The sequence below is a fragment of the Alnus glutinosa genome, chromosome 2, assembly GCF_958979055.1.
Source record: "Alnus glutinosa chromosome 2, dhAlnGlut1.1, whole genome shotgun sequence".
Classification (NCBI taxonomy): Eukaryota; Viridiplantae; Streptophyta; class Magnoliopsida; order Fagales; family Betulaceae; genus Alnus; species Alnus glutinosa.
In genome coordinates, this window is record NC_084887.1 from 39,114,273 (window position 1) to 39,136,770 (window position 22,498).

Sequence of the window (22,498 nt, forward strand, 5' to 3'; positions counted from 1 at the left end):
TAGAAACTTAACAACTAAATTCAAATAAAATAAAAATTTAAAGACTAAATATGATTTTTTTTCCTTATTTTTATATAGAGGCCACTAGTGTAATTATTTAATATATCACAATGTAATTTTATTTTTCTCTATTTTTTCCTTCTCACTCCTCCCCTGTTTATCTCACTGGTTCCACCGTTTAGGTGACCTTTTGTTTATGTTGACCGACCATTTAATACATCTTTGTAATTTGGGTAATGATTCATTGAATCATTATTCTTGTAATTTTAAATCCACGACTTCTTCATGTTTCACTCTCTTTCTATTTAAAAATAAATAATATATATATATATATATATGACCTGGACTAAATATCGCCACCAACCGTATAATATATATATATATATATATATATATTTTTGGGATAAGTCTCACCAACCGGCTTGTGTCGAGAAGAAAGGTCAAACATTTTGGGCCAGTTTAAAGGGGCGTCAATATAGTGGGAAGCGAGTTGCATTATAACGTGGAGAAGGCGTTCCAAGTTCGAAGTAAGTTCCAACCTCACCCACCAACCCACCTGGCCTGCTCATATAAAACACAAGAAGCAGCAACCTGCAATCCTCACACCCAAAACCCTCCTCCTCTGCAAATTTCAGTTTCCAACACCCACAGTTTCTACTCGATCTACACTCATAATTAAGCTAGGGAGTCGGAGTTCCGGGTTAAGGGATCTTAATTGCAGCGAAATCAAGCGGCCCCCGGTCAAGCTAGCATGGCGTCCGTGGATGAAATTTTCAAGGCGCAGCGGGCTCAGGGTCCAGCTACTGTTCTAGCCATCGGCACCGCCAATCCATCCAACTGTATCTACCAAGATGATTTTCCTGATTATTACTTCCGGGTCACTAAGAGCGAGCACATGACTGACTTGAAGAGGAAGTTCAAACGCATATGTACGTTAACTTTTAACTAGCTGTTAGCTACTCAAATTTTTTCATTTTTATCTAGATCTTTGCATTCATTTCTTTCGTACTATTACTAAATTGCTTTTTCTGTATGTATGGTAAAACAGGTGAGAAATCAATGATAAAGAAGCGTTACACGCACTTGACCGAAGATATTTTGAAGGAAAACCCAAGCATGTGTACGTTCATGGAACCATCTCTTGATGCACGTCAGGAAATAGGGGTGGTGGAGCTGCCGAAGCTGGCTAGAGAAGCTGCATCCAAGGCGATCAAAGAGTGGGGACAGCCCAAATCCAAGATCACCCACCTCATCTTCTCTACCACCTTGGGTACTTCAGACATGCCCGGTGCGGACTACCAGCTAACGAAGCTCCTCGGTCTTAAATCCTCCGTCAAGCGGATCATGATGTACCAACACGGCTGCTTTGGTGGCGGGACCGTCTTACGTGTCGCCAAGGATTTCGCTGAGAACCACAAAGGCGCTCGCGTTCTTGCCGTGTGCGCTGAGATCACCGCCAGCAACTTTCGCGGACCATCCGAGTCTCACTTTGACGCATTAGTGGGTCAGTCACTTTTTGGAGACGGAGCGGCGGCTCTGATCGTTGGTGCGGACCCCGATACAAGTGTTGAACGTCCTCTTTTCCAAATTGTTTCTGCGACGCAGACACTCCTACCGGACTCCGATGGCGCTGTTCAAGGACACATGCTTGAAAGAGGACTGACTTTTCACTTGTTAAAGGACTTGCCTAAGATCGCATCGACGAACATCGAGAGTAGCCTGGTTGAATCTTTCGGTCCAATCGGCATTAGTGATTGGAACTCCCTATTTTGGATTGTCCATCCAGGTGGTCCGGCCATTCTTGACCAAGTGGAGGCCAGACTGGGTCTCGAAGAGGAGAAACTTAAAGCAAGTCGTCATGTTCTTAGCGAGTACGGGAACATGTCAACTGCATGCGTGTTGTTTATATTGGATGAAATAAGGAAGAGGTCTGTGGAGGAAGGAAAGGCTACTACTGGCGGAGGGTTGGACTGGGGCGTTCTCTTTGGGTTGGGCCCCGGTTTGACGGTCGAGACGGTCGTGTTACACAGTGTCCCGTTGGAGACCCTTCACTGATCGATCATCAGTTCCGGCAAGCCAGGGAAAGAAAATGAATTAAACTCGCATATATGGCCCGGTACTGGTACTCCGCGATCCAAAATGGTAAATAAGAATGATAGTCGACGTGCTTTATTAATTATCATTCTATAGTAGGTTTGTAACGAATAATTGACCTGCTTCTTTTTTTCTTTGAGAATTAAACTCGCACAATGTGTAATCCAATTTTTTATTTTATGGGTATTCTATTCTACTTTTACTTTTTTCTCTCTTTAGTCTTTACCGAAATTAGTATTATATTTATGGAGCCGGCTTGTGTGCATGCTGTAAAAATAAGCAACGGCCCAGATGAAGTAAAATTATTTAAGTGGCTTAGATCTGGCAAAAGAAAAGTTTTGTTTTTTTCTAGGCCTTACCAATGCAAACGGCTCGGTCTTCCTTCGCCGGAGACCATAGTCTCCAGCTAAAATCTGGCCGGCGGGGAGGGGAAAAGCGAATAGATAGAAATAAAGTGGTCTGACAGTCGTAATTTTTGTTTTGCATGTAACCCCTGCCCGCCGGCCAGATTTTAGCCGGAGATTATGGTCTCCGGCAAAGGAAGACCGAGCCGTTTGCGGTGAGGCTTCGGAAAAAACAAACAAAAGAATTTTGTTTTGTTAGATCTAAACCGTTAAATAATTTAATTTAATCTGCACCGTTGCATATTTTTACGGCATGTGTACCGAAGGTTTTTAACTCCAGCAAAAACAAAATTTCGATACGTGTCGTAAATCTAATATTTTTTTATTTATATATGCATATCAAGGAATGCTTTCCTTGTGTGTATATATATATATATATAAAGTAATAAATTTAATGATTTGATTAATATTTTAATAAAAATATGTTGGGGTTAACGAAAGGTCGTCTTCAGTAGACAAGAAGATCGAGGGGAAAAGATACTTTCAACTTTCACGTCTTTTGATGGAAAGTTTGAGTTCTTCCACGCCTAATTTAATTAACCGTCTCATTCAAACATAATGACTCATGAGATGACGTGGAGTAATTTTACATGTCTATAAATGTTTATTAACTATTTATTAAATAGTGAGTAATTTTTAAAATTATTTTAATTATATATTTAATAATAATTTTAAAAATCTCGTAATTATTTAATAAGCATTTGATAGACATTTATACGTTGCTTAGAATTAATCCATAATGTGCATGGACTGATTGCAATCCCTCGTTCCAAGTATTTTAAGGTGCATTGACTGTATATTTATGACTGTCCAACATTATATATAGTAATTCCCTTCAAAAAAAAAAAAAAAAAAAACATTATATATAGTAATTAATTAACCCAGGTGGAGCCCTTGTCACGTGGGAAAGCACGCCATCACAGATTCACAGCGAAGCGAGCGGTCAAAATGTTCCTTTCAGGATTTTTGAATTTTGTTTTGTTTTTTATCACCATCAAAGAGAAGCAACCAAATAAATCATCAAAAGGCCATGCATATATGGGCCACATGCTATGGCCATATATGTTGAAGCCGTCCGTCGTGTGATTCGCATGCTATGGCATCAAAAAATAAATATATATATATATATCAGCAGGCTAACGATAGGTATTCATTCTAGCTTGTATGGCTATCCTTGGCTGGTGGATCGACCAAGACAGCTGTGTGAGGTTCCTATATATAATATATTATTCCATTCAAAACTAGCCCTTTTTTTGGCATTTAATATGTTTGCCGGTACCATTACCTTTTTCTTTTTTCCTCTTTTGATCTTCAGCTCCACCAAAATTGGGATGTGCTTAATTCATTTGATGAAACATCAATCATTTTTTGAGAATGCTTTCAATTTTATGTTGACACAAAATTAACTAAGCTGTCGTCCCCGGGCCCTGGCTTATAATTTTTTGCTCCAGATATTTTTTTTTTTTTTTTTTTTTTTTTTTTTTTTTTTATTGATAAAGAAAAATGCTTGACATATTACAACTGTAATTTACTACGATATGGAGTCAAACTAGAGCCGAGTGGAGCGAGCTAATTAATTAATAGGATTTGTGATTAACGGGAAGAAGAGGCTTATGCATAAGCGAGCCAAGGAACTTCGCCGAGCCAATTCGAGCAAGGGAAAGATAGTACCAACAGGTTACTTGGCTTGAGGGAAGTGATTTCCCTGTCTGATTCCCTTTAAACTAATTGATATATATATATATATATATATATATATATATATCTAACTTTATTTTTTTTAATTGCCGAACATCTTCCTTCAAATAAGCAAATCTCAAATTTCTTATACAAATGCAAATCGTGGGTCTTGAGTTGTGGAAGGAGGTGCCGTGAGTATTGGGTTGTGGATGATGGTGGTGCTGTGGGCCTTGGACTGCGCGAGATTGCTGCCGCAGCCGTCACCCCACAACACCCCGAAACTCACTTCTCCACGCCTCTTCCCTTGCTTCAAAAACTCCACTATTTCAACCCACCATTCCTTCGAAATCTTTGTGTTCCGCACCAAAACACATCAAACCCAAGACTGCAGATATGTATATATATATATATATATATGTATTCTATTTTTATGGGATGTTAGACATGGATGCATCATGTGTGAGTTTAACATCTCATTCTTCGTTTCTGTTAAAATAATTGAAGAATAAGCCGACCTATTTATAGTCGAATAAATCGAAAACCTAAATCAACATATACATGTATTACTTGTGTGCGGGGAGTGATTCTTACACTCACACTACACAACAATGACACAACACCAAGGCACAATGGAGTGGAGCTCATGTGTGGACTCCACTCCATTGTGCCTTGGTGTTGTGTCATTATTGTATAGTGTGAGCGTTTTAATCATTTCTCCTTGTGTGCAGTATACGATAATACGAAGATGTGTCAACTGACAACAGGTGGCAATTTCGTAACAAGTGGATGTCATATCCATGCATGGTTCAATTTTATACTTTAGTTGAGGAACCGGCGAGACTGTTGTTTACTTTTTGGTACTTGGAACTCCAAGAGATTACGGCCCATTTGATCGATTCTTGAATATCTTCTTCCTTTTTCTTTTTTTTTTTTCTTTTTTCTTTTTGGGTCTAAGTTCAATTGGATTTTTCCTAGGTGATTGATTATGGATGGGTATAAGTCCAAAATTTAGGCCCAAACTTCCCTTTTCCAACTGGGTGAATTTTTAAATTCATTTTTGGCCCATTTTACTTTTTCCTTAGGCTTTTTCTCTAAATTGGGCTTTCTCTCTTGTACGAAAGCGAGTTTTTTTTTTTTTTTTTTTTTTGTGTGTGTGTGTAGCGTATTACAAAAGACAAGCAAAAACCATTAATTTAATAGAAATGCTAGAACTAGTTTTACTGTTTTTTTTTAAGGTTTTTTTTTTTTTATGCTGACATAACACATTGTTTTTAATAAATAAAAACTACAGCTTGATTTCTCTTTCCTGTTTTTATTAAAAAATACAAAGTATTATGTTAGTATAGAAGGACTCAAAAAAGACACTAGAATGAACTATAGAATTCCTCTTAATTTAATATATCTAATGAAAGTTCATTCCATATATACTAAAGATTTACAAGTTAAGTCCCATGTTTAGGAGTTTGCTTTTGCAAATACATTTCCATTTTTGAGCTTATGCTTATTCTTAGTGACTCGTCAAAATAGCTATTTTTGTGAGATAATTTGTTAAAATGGTTTAAAATGAGTCACTAGTAGTTTCAAAAATTTGATGAGTGAACAATGCTCACCAAAAATAGTGAGGGACGGTTCAGTCACCAAAACAATAATAAAAAAAAATTATTAAAATTTTCTATCACTTCCCCCTTTTTTTTTTACATGTTTATCTCTTAAAAATCGCACACAACCTCCGTTTTAGCAAAAAAATATTTAAATTGAACGGTAATAGAGAATAACTAAAATGATGAAGTTGGTTGCTGGGGTGCTATAAAAATATAAATAACTAAAATAGAGAAATGTTTTTAGTTATTTTGGTTAGTAAAAGTAGGGGTGGGCATCGGTTCGGTAAGTGGTTAAGTCGGTTAATTCGGTCAGTTAACCGATTTTTGTTGGAATGCAGTCGGTAAGTTTATTTCGGTTAAGCGGTTAATAGGCGTCGTTTTGTTTTATGTCGGTTCGGTTAATCGGCTCGGTTACCGTTTAAAAGACGGTTTGGTTCAGTCGCCGAACCGGCTATCGAACCGAAAATTAGTAAGTACAGTCGGTAGGCGGATAATTTGCCCACAGCTTAGTAAAATTTGGTGATTCTACTAAGAATGCTTTTATATGCTAACGCTTAACTTCTTGTGCAGCTGCCCAACTTTTAAAATATTAAATTAAAATGATAGATGAATGACGTAGAAATGATTCAAACTCAAAAAAAAAATTATTTTGATACCATATTAAATTAATATTGTCTCAAAAGTTAAAGTTAGTAAAAAAAAAAAGTGAATTTATTAATTTTTTTGTTAGCAATGAGCTTGTCTATACGGAGGACGAGGGTCATACCCTCATTCGACCCTTGTTCTACATGGCAGGTCTTTTGGGTTTATTTTTTTTGGTTGTTTAATTAAAAAAAAAAAAAAAAGAAGATGAAAACGCGAGTCAACGAGACTTATAAAAGAAGAGTGATTGACTTTACCATCCTCTACCCCCTTTCATTAAAAGGGAGTCTTTTTAATCAAATGTAACTTATTATGATGTCACACCAGGAATTGCTTTTAATTAAAAAAATTAATTTTTTAATAAAAAAGTCAGTTGGCTAAACCATCCTCCAACAATCATTTCCCGGCTTCTAAACATATTTCAGTTTTTGAGTTTTCCAAATTTTCCTCCATTTCCCGCCGACCACCGTCCCCCTCCCCCACCGACCGAGCGTCGCCTGGCGTGAAAGCCTTCCCCTCCCCCCCCCCCCCACCCACCCACCCATTTCTTCCCCCAGTTCCCCTAAAATTTTCAAAATCTCCCCCACGCTGCTGTTTTGTCTCCCCCTCCCACGTTCCTCCTTCGCCCACCACCAACAACTTTCCCACCGAACACACCGGCAACGCCCACCCACGACACCAGCTCGAAATCCAGCAACACCCATCGAACGCCACCCGCGCACCACCACCCTCATCGGCACAGGCCACGCCCACAGTCCAAAAATCGACCAGCCGAACGTCACCCACGGCACCAGCTCAGAGTCTCACTGACATTACGTCGTGTACCGGTAAGAAGAAGGTATGTATACATGTTTACATATCGGTTTGATTTGTGTTATGGTTTTTGTTTTGATTTTGGATTTGATTTTCTTTAAGGGATAGCTGAATTCAAGCGTTCTGATTTTTGATGGCTGGTTGAAGTTTACCAAGCAGGTCTGGTTTTGAGTTATTTTTGGTTCTAGGTGTGCGGTTGGAATTGAGGAGTTTTCTGGGGATACTTGTTTGCTGTTTTTGGTGGTTTTGGTTTCAGCTGGGAGCTTGGTTGAGTTTTAGTTTCTGCCTATGCTTGTTTTTTGGAGTTGGCTTTCTTGCTGTGTGTTGGGTTTTCGGGTCCAGGTGTGCTGCTGGTATGCAGTTCTTTTTGGAGCTGTTTTCTTTGTGCTGTATAGTTTTGTTGTTGTATAGCCAGAAGTAGTTTTTCTTTTCTGTGTGCTTTGTTTTGAGAGATTTTTGTTATGGATTTTGCCTTTGTAGCCTAATGGCCGGCTTGAGTTCCAGCTTGATTGATGGAGTGTGTAATTCTTTGGTTGGTTGTTATAAAGTTTTCATTCATCCAAAAATAAAATAAAAATCTGATTGCTACTCAACTCATATTCTTTTATTTTATGAATGAATGAAATTTTTTTATAACAACACAGAGAATATAATATCTCTCTAGCAGAAACCTGCTCGAATTCCAGATGCAAAACATGTATCAAGAAGGGAGCCGCATGGGCTATGTCTTCTGGAGGATCTCATGGGCAGATACAATTCCTGGTGAAGCAAGGTTCGGTTAAGCCGCTGTGTGACCTTCTTATTTGTGCAGATCCAAGGATCGTGGCAGTGTGCCTTGAAGGGCTTGAGAGCATTCCGAAGGTGGAAGGTATTCTTGCAGTGCTCGATCAGGAGAAGGAAGAGATTACAGAATGGTGTTTGAAGGGACCAATGAATGAAGCTTTCACTCTGAGTGATATTTCACATCCTTCACATTTCCTCTTCTTCCTCATCTTCTCTATCTCTCTCTATCTTTTTCTTGAAACCCCAACTTTCTTCTTCAAGACTGTGAAAGAGAAAACCGAGAATGGATTTTTAGAGTGTTATATGTGTTGTACTATGCGACCACCACTTTGGGCTAGGAAAGCGGCTATTGAGCAGGACAAGCTATTAAAGGGAGGTTCAGATGAAATCCTAAGTTTGGAAGGTATTGGTTCTAGTGGTTTTGTCCATGTCAATATAACAACAACAGTATTCTTCGTTGTGATTGCTTCATGTTCCCTGGCTATGCTTTACAATCAGATGAAATCCTAAGTTTGGAAGGTATTGGTTCTAGTGGTTTTGTCCATGTCAATATAACAACAACAGTATTCTTCGTTGTGATTGCTTCATGTTCCCTGGCTATGCTTTACAAACTTCTGTCGACATGGTTTATTAAGCTTTGTGATAGCTTTGTTATCACATTGCAGACCACACACCCAAGTGGAGCAGCCTGTGATATCTTTAGCTCTTCAACCAGTTTCCAAAGATTCAGGAGGACAGTTTTCGAAGGCTTTGACTCGTTTCCAGAGAGAAGTTCCTACTATCCGAATTGGGTTGGATGCTGAGAGTGACCAAACAATAAATTCTGGGTTAGGAGAGCTGCATTTGGACATATATGTTGAGTGGATTAGGAGAGAGTACAAGGTTGATGCAACTGTACAGACAAATGAGATGGGTGGAAAAGATGGTCAATTTGGTAAGAAGTTTGGAAGAGTTTCCGTTCTTGCGGGTTACCTTCGAATGGAGCTGTGTATGTTCAACCATGTTCTTAAAAATACAAGAAGAATCACGCGAGAACCACATCACGTGACAACGGAGCAGCTTGGGCAGGTGAGTGAGAACAGCACTGGAAAAAAGGTCTGGGAAGCTGTACAGATTGAACACGTGTTGAGAAGAGCAGCTTGGGCAGGTGAGTGAGAACAGCACTGGAAAAAAGGTCTGGGAAGCTGTACAGATTGAACACGTGTTGAGAAGAGCAGCTTGGGCAGGTAAGTGAGAACAGCACTGGAAAAAAGGTCTGGGAAGCTGTACAGATTGAACACGTGTTGAGAAGAGCAGCTTGGGCAGGTGAGTGAGAACAGCACTGGAAAAAAGGTCTGGGAAGCTGTACAGATTGAACACGTGTTGAGAAGAGCAGCTTGGGCAGGTAAGTGAGAACAGCACTGGAAAAAAGGTCTGGGAAGCTGTACAGATTGAACACGTGTTGAGAAGAAGAAGTAAGGTTGCTTATTTCATGTTTACTGCAGTGGGTCACGTGTCCTGTTGGTCTGATTTGGGTTACATGTGTGTCCCTATCACCTTGAATATGTCAAAAGCTTATTTGTCCTTTATTAGGGGTGATTTTGGAGGCTACCTAAGATGTACAATAGCATCCTTTATTATGGGCAAGAAGAAATCGTGGGAAAAGGAATGCTTTCAGAAAAATGTTGTCTCCTGTGAAAATAATGATGCTGAACAAGGGACATTACATGTCTTTGGGCCTGACATGTCTACAAAATCTGCTGGGTTTCCTCTCATCTTTAAGAAATTAAAGGGTCTTGTGCTAGTTTTATTACGAGAATTACAGTGTGCAGAAAAGATCATACATGCAATATTGGAGATATGTGGCAGATTGCGACTGCCAAGGGATTTAATTACAAATTTTAATTTTCTGACCTTATAGGCAAGGTCTTCTGAAAAATGGGAGTTAGGAAATGATTTGTGGGGCAACAAACCATCTCCCACCACTCTCTTTTTGATTTTTTTAATAAAAAAAAAATCAAAAGATGTCATTTGATGATCATATCAAATGACATATTTTGATTTTTTTATTAAAAAATTAGTAAAAGGGTAATTGGGACTGTCCCCCATGTATCATCTCGCATGGGAGTTTGCTATGAGCCTTATTATTAGGGGCGTGGCAGAAGACGTGTGGGGTGGCTTTGTGTGGAAGACATGCGTGGAAGTGGGATTCTTGAAGGAACGTGGTTGAAGCTAGCTAGGAGTGCAAGACAGCAGTTGACTTAGTGGTTTAAGTGTGCTTCAACTCTAGAATAGTTAGTGGGTCCATGTTTCTATGTTAGTAAGTGGGTCAGTTATGTTAGTAGTAGGTTAGTTAATTGTACGCATTTCATTAGTGAGTTAATAGCTTAATTATTGGGTAGTTATCTTGTAGTATGGGTTTAGTGGGTAGTTGTTTATTTTTTGTTTATTTTAGCTTGTCTTTGTATTTACATTTAGCTTTGATTATTAACGAGGGTAACCAGAAAATTATCCAAGGTTCATCTCTTACCGTGTGTTTGATTGAAAGGACTCATCTCTTAACCGTGTGTTAGAGTGAGAGGAGGAATTGACCGCTTAAAGTGTCAAATTGTTATTTTTCATTGTCATTTATCATCATGTCAATTACAATTTATTTCTCAGAATTTTAGGCTCATAACAGGCTTTCGACCGGAGGTGGGAGGGAGGGGGAAGATGGAGGAGCGCGGGAGAGAAGATGAGGGGGAAAAAATTTTGGGAAATGAAAAATATTCAAAAAGATAAATGATGCATCAGTTTTGTATTTTTTATTTTTTTACAAAACAAAAAAAAGAAAGTAAAAACCTGCCACGTAGGACAAGAGTTGGATGAGGGTCTAACCCTCGTCCTCCGTATAGACGAGCTCGTTAACAATTGGTCCTCTCCATATCCGAGCGTGAATGTTTTTTGTTCTATGTAATTAGTTGTAATTTTATTTCTTTACCCTTAAAGACGTAGAATGGATTATCTTTATAATTGTTTCTTGTTTTGTCATCCACATGAAGAACAATTCAAAGCCATAATCTCATTATTTGGATGCTTAATTGAGCAAATTGTTACGTTATGTGAGTTTGTAATTTGTGATTTGATTGCAAATTTTATTTTGCTGTAAAAATGCTTTTACCTGATTTTGATTTCAGTTTCAATTTGTTTGGATAAGATTTCTGATTGAATTTATTTTTTTTTGGATGAATTTGTTTGTTTTGATTTGATTGCCAACATGGCTCTAAATTTTCTTGGTTAGTCTTGTTTTTTAGTGCAACTTTTGGTGTTGAGTTGAATGTGGGGTTGTAAGTTTGTAAATTGCCATTTGTTTTGGTTTATTAGTTGCCAATATGGTTCTATGTTGTATACATTTTCTTGGTTCCTCTTGTTCATGACTTTAGTGTGTAAAGAGACAGTTGTTTTTGGTTCAACTTTTGGTTTTAAGTTGAATTGAGGATCTGGGGGTTTGTGCTTGTAGATTACAATTGTTTTGTACGTTTACAATGGTAAACAAAAGGAGTTAGAATTTTAATGGAAGATGGGTTTCAATGAAAAGAAACCATGAGCCATGAGCCAATTAATACCATTGGCCGATTGCATGTAGATTTGATGTACTTTTGCAAGAATATAGAGGCATTCCCACCATCTAAAGAAGGGATCCGGCTACTGTGCGATACTAAAAAGTACCGCACAATCTGCTGTAATTTTGGGAACGGCTGGGATACAGCCGTTCAAAAAAAATTGCCAAACAAGAAATGTATATGGTACGTGCCACACATGGATACAGCCAGCCTGTTTTTTTTTTGGGGAAACGTTCAGCCACTTTGTGGTTTTTTGTCTTTTTGCTTTAACTCCGTGACCTCACCTTCGTTAGCCAGCTTTCTCTCTCTCTCTCTCTCTCTCTTTCTCTCTCTCTCTTTCATTCAGCTACCGGGAAACCAAACAAAAATAGCCAAACAAACGTCTCTTTGCTTATGGTACGCGGGAAACCAAAAGTACTGAAACAGTGAAACGTCTCATTTTACACTGCAATTCTGGTCATGGAAGATGAATTAAGCTTCTGACCTCTGGTTTGTTTGACCTCCAAAATCAAATGCACTCTCAAGACCAAGATCGACCATCCTCTTGTTTAATTTGATTGAAGGCAGAGTCATTTTCACTGGCAAAGTCTAGCTGGGGTATTGTTTGTGCTAAAGTTGAAGAGTTGGTTGATGACATGATCACTCCCTGGAAATGGTGATCTTGGTGTTGTTGAAAGCCCGGGAACGGGAGAGGGTCTCGGAGGAGAAACTCATTCCAATTGAAGGAAGAAGATGGCAGAATTTACGCTTGAGATGATTGTGTAACGTTAGAAGAAGATGATGAACAGGATGAAGAGGTAGCTTCACTAAAGAATTGTGGCTGGATGGTCTCAAATTGGTTAATGACATGAAACTGAGACGGGAAGTAGTCCCATGAGGCAATGTTTTCATTCGAGATGCTGTCATAAACTTGCTCTGCCATAGGCCTTCTGATCATCGTGTCAGGATTTGGAAATGATCCTATGAGGAGGACTGAAGAGGGTTCTACTAGTTTGGACATTGCTGTGTAGTTTATGTTTTTATTGAGAGATCCATGGCTTCCAGTACTGTTTTGGAGGCCACTAAAGTTTCCATAATCAGAAAGGATCTGTGAATGAAAGAGAGAGAAAAAGAAAAAGAAAAGGACAAAAAGTTTTTGTTTAACGGACGTCACGGTGTTAAAAACAAATAATAAAAAAAAAACAAAAACGGTTGGCTCTTTGGAACGGCTGTATCCCAGCCGTTCCCAAAATTACAGCAGATTGTGCGGTACTTTTTAGTACCGCACAGTAGCCGGATCCCTAAAGAAGATCCAGCAAATAAAAATTACAATTGGAAATATTCACAACTGTAGGATAAGGATAATCTTTATCTTCCTCCTACCAACTATTCAAACATCAAACTTACCTAAAAGCGCCGGCCTTACCACAAGCACATAGTTTCAAAATATGAATACATTAGTTTCAAAAGATGACGAAGTAAAATATCTGTCCACATTCACGACACAACAGCATCTCTTTTCTACTTTTCCGTGGATCAGCACCTCCAAGTTCAATGTACCAGCACCTAAAGCATAAAAATCAGCATTAAAACGCCCAACGTTGGACTAAAAAAAAGAATGTCATGAGTATTATTATTCCTAAAAGAGAAAATGAAAGAACGAGTCAGAAAAAATTTCACCTTAAAGCTATAGCACATTTTACCGAGCAGAATGGGCAATATAGGGACCCATATCTATTATATCCAACAAGTAAATGGAAATACAACACAAGAACGCTTTTTTTTTAGTTTTATGAAGATTAAACTTGTAATCTTCGCCCAAACCATAAAAATGCTCCTACAAAGTAAAAAAAGCCCAACCTAGAAACCATAAAAATGAGCATTACAAACTCATACACACAGCAACATAAAACTTGCCAAAAGCAAGAATTAGAAAATCAACTTTCGCTGGAAAAACGGGGCACAAATATGATTCAATAAGATTGGCCTGCTATCTCAATAAGATTCAACATGCACACAAATATGGCACATGAAACCCAAAGCATGAAGAAAACAAAGTCACTATAAAACGACAAGGCACCACAACAACAGAAAATAGCATGTATCAGGAAAAAAAAAAAATGTTTCTTTTTGACAAATGTTGACAGAGGAGCAAAAATACATAACAAACCAACATTTAAGCAAAAAAAAAAAATAATAATAATTAAGCAGATAACACAAAGGGGAAAAAAACAAAAGGAAATAAACAGTAAATCAAGAAAGAAACAATAACTGTAAATTTCTAGGGTTTTTTTCAGTTTCCTTTTTTTTTATTCTTCCTGTGATGCGATACCAAGAGAGAAAGGTGAAGATTTGTGACTTATAGAGTGAGATGGAGCTGGACGTGGAGATGGAACGACCGAAGATGGCGTGGAGATGAACGGCCGGAGAGGAGCCCGTCGAAGGGGGCGTTGAGGGAGGAGATGGAGAGATCGAGAGAGGGAGGTTTTTGAGGGGAAAAGTGGCGATGGAGCTGGACGGAGATGGCGCGGCGTGAGATGGAAGCTATGGAGCCCGTCGACGGCGAAGTTGAGGGAGGAGATTGAGAGGGGAGGTTTTGGGGGGAAAATGATTTTGGGAAACTGGTTTGGGTCTTTGGTTTTCAACAAACGCAGGTTTTAGGGTTTTTTTTTTTTTAAAAAAAAAAAAAAAATTATTTTATAAAAGTAAGTACTGACGTGGCACCATGCCACGTCAGCATCGTGTAGAATTACTCCTTAAATCCCGAAGAAAGAGCACTGAGTTAGGTAGGAAATTGTCTGATCGTGTGGACAGCTCAACATCTAGTCAACCTCTAACACAAGGCATTAATTATGATTTAAGACAAAATATGAAAGTTTCCAATCAAAATAGTATTTTTTTTTAAAAAAAATTCTTTGCTATTTTATTTGAAGTTCGGAAATTTTACAAAAAAAAAAAAATTAACCGTAGGCAGAACATTAGAGAGGAATAATAACAGAATATATATTGACAGCTACAAGGAGTTATAAAGAAAAGAAAATGTCGAACAATTGAGAGTCAATAACCGAAAGGAAAATTATATTTATACTTTGTTTGTTTAAGGATAAAATGTTTTTTAGAAAATGATTTCATCATTTTTTTATGTTTAGTAAGGACGAAAATAATAGTCAACGAAAATTATTTTCAGTTTGATCGTAAAAACCTATTTAATTTTTGAAAAACGATTTACGATTTAAGATTTTTTAAATTTAAACTATTTATTCTTGCAGGCACGTTTGTAAGAATCCTCTATTGCCGGGCTTTGGAATTTGTTAGTAGCTTGAATCTACTGCTGAAGGTTTCCTTTTACCGAATTTTGACATCAATGACAGCCGCAAGAATCCGGCAACATCTAGCCACCGGCACCGGAATCCAGCTGTATGTGCCGAAATTTGATCAAACTGACCAAAATCCAGCACAAATGGCCATAAGTGATTTTTTGCTATAGTGTTTGTTTTTGTACGAGCCAAAAGCCGAATATTATTTTTAGGAAATTTCCTCAAAAAATATTTTACATGTTTCTTGTCGAAACAAACAGAGCATTAATTATAACCCTTATGCATATTGTTTGTCTACACATGCATTTCTCAGTTATATGGTAGAATTTTTATTCTTATTTTTTAAAAAAAAAAAAAAATTGAATAGGAAATAGATATTATCTACCAAGTACTAAATAAGAATTTGGATCTTCTCCATTTAAATCCTCTCAATTTCTCTCAATTTAGTTATAAAGTAAGGATATAGTTATCTTTTTACATTCTATGAAAATGTGAAAAAATAACTATACCCCTTCTTTATAAGTAAATAAAAGAATATTCTCTTTTGAAATGGAGAGGGTACTGTTCCACTAAATAAGGGGGTAAACTAATTAAGACCTATATTAGGGTTGTCCAACAAATTAACTAATGTATGTAAAAATATATATATATATATATATATATATTTATATGTGGGTAATGTGGCAGCGTATCTACCACCGGTTGAACAGCCTAACCCCGAGGTCACGTGGCTACCCGCTCCCCCGAACATTTTACCTACCTCCTTCCCTCGTATAAAACCGAGGCACTGGTTTCGTTGTAATTGCATCCAAAACACAAGCTTTTTCCCAGCGAATTTCAATCCCACCACCCTTCACCGGCCTTGAGCTTAAACTGATCGAGCCACTGGTTTCGCTTTTTCTTGATCTTTAGAAACTAGTTGAGCCAACTAGCCAAGCGGCCGATCACAGATGGCGTCCGTGGAGGAAATTCGAAAGGCTCAGCGAGCCCAGGGTCCGGCCACCATTTTAGCCATTGGCACAGCCACTCCCTCCAACTGCGTCTCTCAAGCTGACTATCCTGACTTTTACTTCCGGATCACCAAGAGCGATCACATGACCGAGTTGAAGGAGAAGTTCAAACGCATGTGTACGTTTTTTAAATACATGTACATCTTCTATATATATATATACATGCCATGCATCTTATGTGTGTGTGTATATATATATATATTGTCATGCATAGCCTGCATCCATTATGCATATAGATATATTCATGTGTCATCAATTCCTGAAGGTTAATTATGCCACTTACGTTTTGGGAATTAGACTGCTAATTAATTGTTAGCTACTGCATGTATATCACAGCACAATGGTTTTACACCATTAATTTGATCGAGTGATTAACATGATCGCAGGTGATAAATCGATGATAAAGAAACGTTACATGTACTTGAATGAAGAGATTCTGAAGGAAAATCCCAATATGTGTGCTTACATGGCTCCATCTCTTGACGCACGTCAAGACATAGTGGTGGTGGAGGTGCCCAAGCTGGGGAAGGAAGCGGCAACAAAGGCAATCAAAGAGTGGGGGCAGCCCAAATCCAAGATCACCCACCTCGTCTTCTGTACAACCTCAGGGGTAGACATGCCCGGCGCAGATTACCAGCTCACCAAGCTCCTCGGCCTTCGACCCTCCGTCAAGCGCTTGATGATGTATCAGCAGGGCTGCTTCGCAGGTGGGACCGTCCTCCGTCTCGCAAAGGACTTGGCCGAGAACAACAAGGGAGCACGTGTTCTCGTCGTCTGCTCTGAGATCACAGCCGTCACTTTCCGTGGGCCCACTGATACTCACTTGGACTCCCTGGTGGGCCAAGCCCTTTTCGGTGATGGTGCGGCAGCATTGATTGTGGGTGCGGACCCCGATACATCCGTTGAACGTCCACTTTTCGAACTTATATCGGCAGCACAGACGATTCTACCCGACTCCGATGGTGCCATTGATGGACACTTGCGCGAGGTGGGTCTTACCTTTCACTTGTTGAAGGACGTACCGGGGATAATATCGAAGAACATTGAGAAAAGCTTGGCGGAAGCTTTTGCTCCGCTGGGCATAAGCGATTGGAACTCTTTGTTTTGGATTGCACACCCCGGTGGGCCGGCCATTCTTGACCAGGTTGAGGCCAAGCTGGGACTGAAAGAGGAGAAACTAAGAGCAACTCGTCACATTCTGAGCGAGTACGGGAACATGTCAAGTGCATGCGTGCTGTTCATATTGGACGAGATGAGGAAGAATTCTGCGGAGGAAGGAAAGGTCACCACCGGAGAAGGGTTGGAGTGGGGAGTTCTCTTCGGGTTTGGGCCGGGTTTGACCGTCGAGACGGTGGTGCTGCACAGTATCCCTGTGCCCGTTGAGGCCAGTCACTGATTCCCGGGATGAAAAGAGGGAATTACAGAATAATTAACGCTCGTATGGATTAGTTGTGACGAATTGAAGAGGCCAAGTGGAAAATTACAAATGTGTTTTTTTTTTTTTTTTTAAGAATTAAAAATTTGTTTGAGTACTGTTAAAGCAATTGTAAGCGTGTGTGGGTGGCTGCGTGAGGCCTTTTCCCAATAACAGATACCTTGGTATTTATTATAAATATATTATTTGCTTCCATATATAATTGCATCCATTGTTATTAGATTTTTTTTTTTTTTTTTTTAAAAAAAGAAAAGTCCTTTGTTAGGTATTTGAATAGCCCCAATAAGCTCTTTAAATTTGACTTTAATGTTCTTTCTCTTTTATACTCTTTTTTTTTACTTTATATCATATCAGCATTTTCTTATTACTATTCAAACAAAAATTTGAATACAAAATCGTTTGTTAAACATATTATGATTATTGTGACGGCCGGGTTGGCTTGATTCACGGTTTTTCCCATGCCTCGCACCGACGTACCTACCGGTCAATTTTCTTAGGTTTTGGTTTCCTTCACATGTTATGCCTATAAAGTTTGATAATATCTATTTTTAAAAGTGTTTATTATTTGATAATTTTCGGCTTTTAAAGTAAATGAAAAGGGCCGTTTATATATTTTATCAAACTTATAACTTCTATTAAAATCATGGACAATATGTTAAAAAGTATATAAGTAAGGCTAGAATGAAGACTCTGATAATGGAATAAGGGAAATGCTATCTTGTACACTGAGATCCCACCCCCTCACTCCTCCTACATGGACAGCTTTTTTGAACTTATTTTATTGCTTAAATAAAAAATAAACCAAAAAAGTAAAAAGAGCCAAATGGGTGGACGAACTGAAAAAAAAAAAAAAAAAAAAAAAAAAAAAAAAAAAAAAAATTCAATGTACAAGGCAGCATTTCCCAAATTTGGGAAATGCTAGTGTTCCCACCAGCATCCCACCCCCATCCCACCGCACCCTAAGTGAAAAAACTGAAAATGAAATTATTAAATAAAAATATAAAATCACTTAGGGTGTGGTGGGATGGGGGTGAGATGCTAGTGGGAACACGAGCATTTCCCTTCAAAATTTACTCCTCCTCTCTCTCTCTCTCTCTCTCTCTCTCTCTCTCTCTCTCTCTCTCTCTCTCTCCGGCCAGTCGGCCGTCCTTCACTGGATTTTGTCTCCACCAGCCGGCATCTTTCTCTCTCTCGTCCGTACTTCACCGGGGATAAACACTATCTCTCTCTCCCCAGCCAGCCGTTTTTCTTTACCGGCGGCGTCTCCACTAGCGAGGACCTTTCCCCAACTCAGCCAGCCACATCTCTCTGAATGAAGGTTAGATTTTTTTATTTTTATTTTTTTCCCTTTTTTTTTTTAACATAAGGCACGACCTTCTTCTTCTTCTTCTTCTTCTTCTTTTAACATTTTCTTTGTTTTTGGTGGAAGATGAAAGAGGCTGGCGTTGGGTGATACATTTTGACTCTCTGGGCATCAAGAAGGTTTTTTTTTTTTTTTTTTTTTTCCTGCAAGAGCAAGCACTAAAATGAGATTGTGAAAAAAGAGAAATCTTTTTGTTCTATTGCTTCTGGGTTTTCACTTTTTCTATCTTATTTTGTTTGAATTTCAGTTCTTGTTTATGAGTTGGGTGGTGTTGGGTGATACATTTTGACTCTATGGGGCATCAAGAAGGTTTTTTTTTTTTTTTTTTTTTTCCCTGCAAGAGCAAACATTAAAATGAGAATGTGAAAAAAGAGAAATCTTTTTGTTCTATTGCTTCTGGGTTTTCACTTTTTCTATCTTATTTTGTTTGAATTTCAGTTCTTGTTTATGAGTTTGTCGCAATTTACATATATAGCTAATCCTATCATTTATTACAAATTTTGATTGAAGCAATGACTGAAATACAGATTAAATTTGTTGTTTTGTTGTGCTAAGATCTTATCTGTTATTCATGTCAATTTCATAGATGTTACCCCTCATATTGCCTAGCCCAGTTATTTCTTTTCTGGACATAGTTGTTATGTGCTTGGTCTATATATCTTTTGTAACTTTGATAAATTAGGAAAAGACAATTAAGGTTTTTTTTTGCAAGAGCAAACACTAAATTTTTCTGCAGTGCAAACACTAAGTTGCATAAGATTGATCCTATGCAACTTATATCTCAGCTGACAAATCTCATTATGGACATTCTTGCGGGTAAATGTCAAAAAGTTAGTTATGAAGTCAGAAGAAAGTTTTCTACTTGGCATACTACGGTTATGTACCATGTTTGGCTGTCTAGTAGATAGATTCTATCAAAATATATGCACTAGATATAAGTTGCTACAAGAATGCTTACTTTTATACAAATCTCACTGACTTTGGGTGTTGATTTGCTACTCAGCTTGTTTAACGGGCACGGATCATCAAATTAGGATATTGATTGATTTGCAATACTTGACCTAGTGAGTTATTTAAGAAGGGGTTTTTTTCTTTTTTTTTCTTTTCTTCAAGTGCAGACACTAAATTTTTTTGCTATTGCTTCTAGATGTTGGCCGTTTGCTGGAGGATGTGAAAAATGAGAAATCTTTTTGTTGTTCTATTGCTTCTGGGTTTTCTTTTTTTAATCAAAAGTGATTTCTTATTATCTTTTTAATCATTTTCCTTATATTATATAGAATAAATAACAAGATTGTGTATAGAATAAATAAAATATTCTTGTTCTTTGCTTTCACTACATTCAAAGGTTGGGTTATGAAACTTTGGTTTGATGTGGTTTTTGTAATTTACTTTTTACAGGGAATTGTATGATGAGTTGCAAGAGTCACTTTATGAATTCTTGAAAGCAAAGGGATGAGTTGCAAGAGTCACAGCATTCAAAAAATATAATATAGCTTGTATTTTTTGTAATTGACTTCTATAACTATACTTTGAGTTATAATTTACATGTTGTAATCTTTTAACTTAACAGATACATTTCAATTGTACATTGTTGATTATTAATAGAAATTATGACCGGCATACTAGAATAAACTCCTATTCTCAAATTTTATTCAAATTCTTACAGTTTAGAGGCGGTAGGCAATATAAATGAGTACACGACTTATTAAAATTTGATTTTAGAAGGTCAAGTGTGACATACTCATGAATGGCTTCAAGGCTTGTTGAGAATTTAGTTTGCAATGGACTTCAACTACCACCAAGGTCATGCTAACACCTAAATAGTTATAATAAATTGATTAATATGATGGCATGGTCTAGATGGGATATGATGATCTTTATTAATATGATGCTTTTTACATAAGCTAGACAGCATGTAAGTTAGTTAACTTTTTGTAACCATTCGCTTCACCTTATATGTAATAAGAGTAAGAGAATGTAGACTGCGACTTGACTTTGGATTTTGCACAAGAAGTTGATGTGTATTGATCAATACATGTTTACTATTAGCACAGATTTGTTGCTTATTAATTATAAAAAATTTACATATATGGAAGACTTATCATCAAACTTAAGTTTTATGCACATGATTATAACCCCACCACGCCCATGCAAGCGTCCAATCAAAATAAAAATAGATATTAATTCTCTAAACCTACGTTCAACCACTTTCCATCAGCACACAATGTTGCACAAATGCTAGTTTTACACTGTGTTCTAATTATTTTTGGAACTGTCTTTGTACAATTACCTTCGCTTGTTTTTGTTTTGCCTTGGCGAATACATGCAAGGATTATGTACCTGCGACTTCTATCTTTCCCCTTTTTTTCCGATTATTTTTACCACACCAAAACCAATTTGCGGGCCATATCTCCTATAATACCCTTCAACTTCTTCAAACGAATTAAACATCATTAATTCTTTAGGTTCTTCAACTTTATTATTCACACCTATCATCTTGTATTGTGGCTCATTGTCCTCCTTATCATCCAACTCCAAATCACATACAAAAAAAAAAAGAAAAAAAAAAATTAATAATACAGAGTTTAGATAAATAATACAAAAGTTAAAAGCCTAACCAAATTCAAATCCATCTTCGTTGATTGAATCGTCGTCATTTGGAATATGTGTACTCAGATATTCAACTTTGCCCTCATCCTCCAGGCGTGAGCTTGAAAATTCCATTTAAGAGAACAGAAGGTGGCCTAGAATTACCCATGCAATAATAATAAGATAATATAATGCCTATAATTCTATTTTGCATTATTAAATTTCAGCACATTGATTGAATAGTTTGAATTTTGGTTTGATATTTATAAAGATAAAACACACAACAGACTTTCCCTTTATATTCCCATTTTACTTTCAACTCCAACAAATACAAAAACATGCGTATCTGTTAGCAATTTTTAAGACTATATTTGAAAAAGAAATCATTTAGCCAGGATACTCTATTTTCTATATATGGAGTCTCCCGGCTAAATCACTCTAATGGTCCATTAAAGCAACCGTTTAACCTTAAATGTCTTTTCCTAATTTATCAAAGTTGCAAAAGATATATAGACCAAGTACATAACAACTATGTCCAGAAAAGAAATAACCGGGCTAGGCAATAGGAAGGGTAACATCTATGAAATTGACATGAAAAACAGATAAGATCTTAGCACAACAAAACAACAAATTTAATATGTATTTCAGTTATTGTTTCAATCAAAATTTGTAATAAATGATAGGATTAGCTATATATGTAAATTGCGACAAACTCATAAACAATAACTGAAATTCAAACAAAATAAGATAGAAAAAGTGAAAACTTGTGAAAACCCAGAAGCAATAGAACAAAAAGATTTCTCTTTTTTCACATTCTCATTTTAGTGTTTGCTCTTGTAGAAAAAAAAAAAAAAAAAAAAAAAAAAAAAAAAAAAAAAAAAAAACCCCTTCTTGATGCCCAGAAAGTCAAAATATATCACCCAACACCACCCAACTCATAAACAAGAACTGAAATTCAAACAAAATAAGATAGAAAAAGCCAAAACTTGTGAAAATCCAGAAGTAATAGAACAAAAAGATTTTTTTTTTTTTTTTTCACATTCTCATTTTAGTGTTTGCTCTTGCAGGGAAAAAAAAAAAAAAAAAAAAAAACCTTCTTGATGCCTAGAGAGTCAAAATGTATCATCCAACGCCAGCCTCTTTCATCTTCCACCCATGAACTAAATCAAACCCAGAACAAAGAAAATGTTAAAAAAAAAAAAAGAAA

General features: G+C 37.3%; 3 protein-coding genes and 1 long non-coding RNA gene across 4 annotated transcripts; 3 read left to right on the forward strand and 1 right to left on the reverse strand.

The window, feature by feature from the left end:
- The first annotated feature begins 494 nt into the window (after positions 1-494).
- Positions 495-2,296, forward strand: LOC133860107 (chalcone synthase-like). Its single transcript, XM_062295766.1, has 2 exons — positions 495-929; positions 1,049-2,296. The coding sequence occupies exons 1-2, from the start codon at positions 752-754 to the stop codon at positions 2,053-2,055; spliced, it is 1,185 nt and encodes a 394-aa protein (XP_062151750.1). The 5' UTR covers positions 495-751; the 3' UTR covers positions 2,056-2,296.
- Positions 2,297-7,004: 4,708 nt separating this feature from the next.
- Positions 7,005-9,813, forward strand: LOC133860111 (uncharacterized). Its single transcript, XM_062295771.1, has 2 exons — positions 7,005-7,259; positions 7,921-9,813. The coding sequence occupies exon 2, from the start codon at positions 7,958-7,960 to the stop codon at positions 8,525-8,527; it is 570 nt and encodes a 189-aa protein (XP_062151755.1). The 5' UTR covers positions 7,005-7,259; positions 7,921-7,957; the 3' UTR covers positions 8,528-9,813.
- A 3,066-nt stretch (positions 9,814-12,879) lies between these two features.
- On the reverse strand, positions 12,880-14,232 carry LOC133861490 (uncharacterized). Its single transcript, XR_009899024.1, has 2 exons — positions 13,850-14,232; positions 12,880-13,143 (listed from the first exon to the last, which is right to left on the reverse strand). It is a non-coding gene; the product is annotated as an uncharacterized LOC133861490 (long non-coding RNA).
- A 1,471-nt stretch (positions 14,233-15,703) lies between these two features.
- On the forward strand, positions 15,704-17,517 carry LOC133860108 (chalcone synthase). Its single transcript, XM_062295767.1, has 2 exons — positions 15,704-16,022; positions 16,291-17,517. Exons 1-2 carry the CDS (start codon positions 15,845-15,847, stop codon positions 17,298-17,300), a joined length of 1,188 nt encoding a protein of 395 aa, XP_062151751.1. The 5' UTR covers positions 15,704-15,844; the 3' UTR covers positions 17,301-17,517.
- The last annotated feature ends 4,981 nt before the right edge of the window (positions 17,518-22,498 follow it).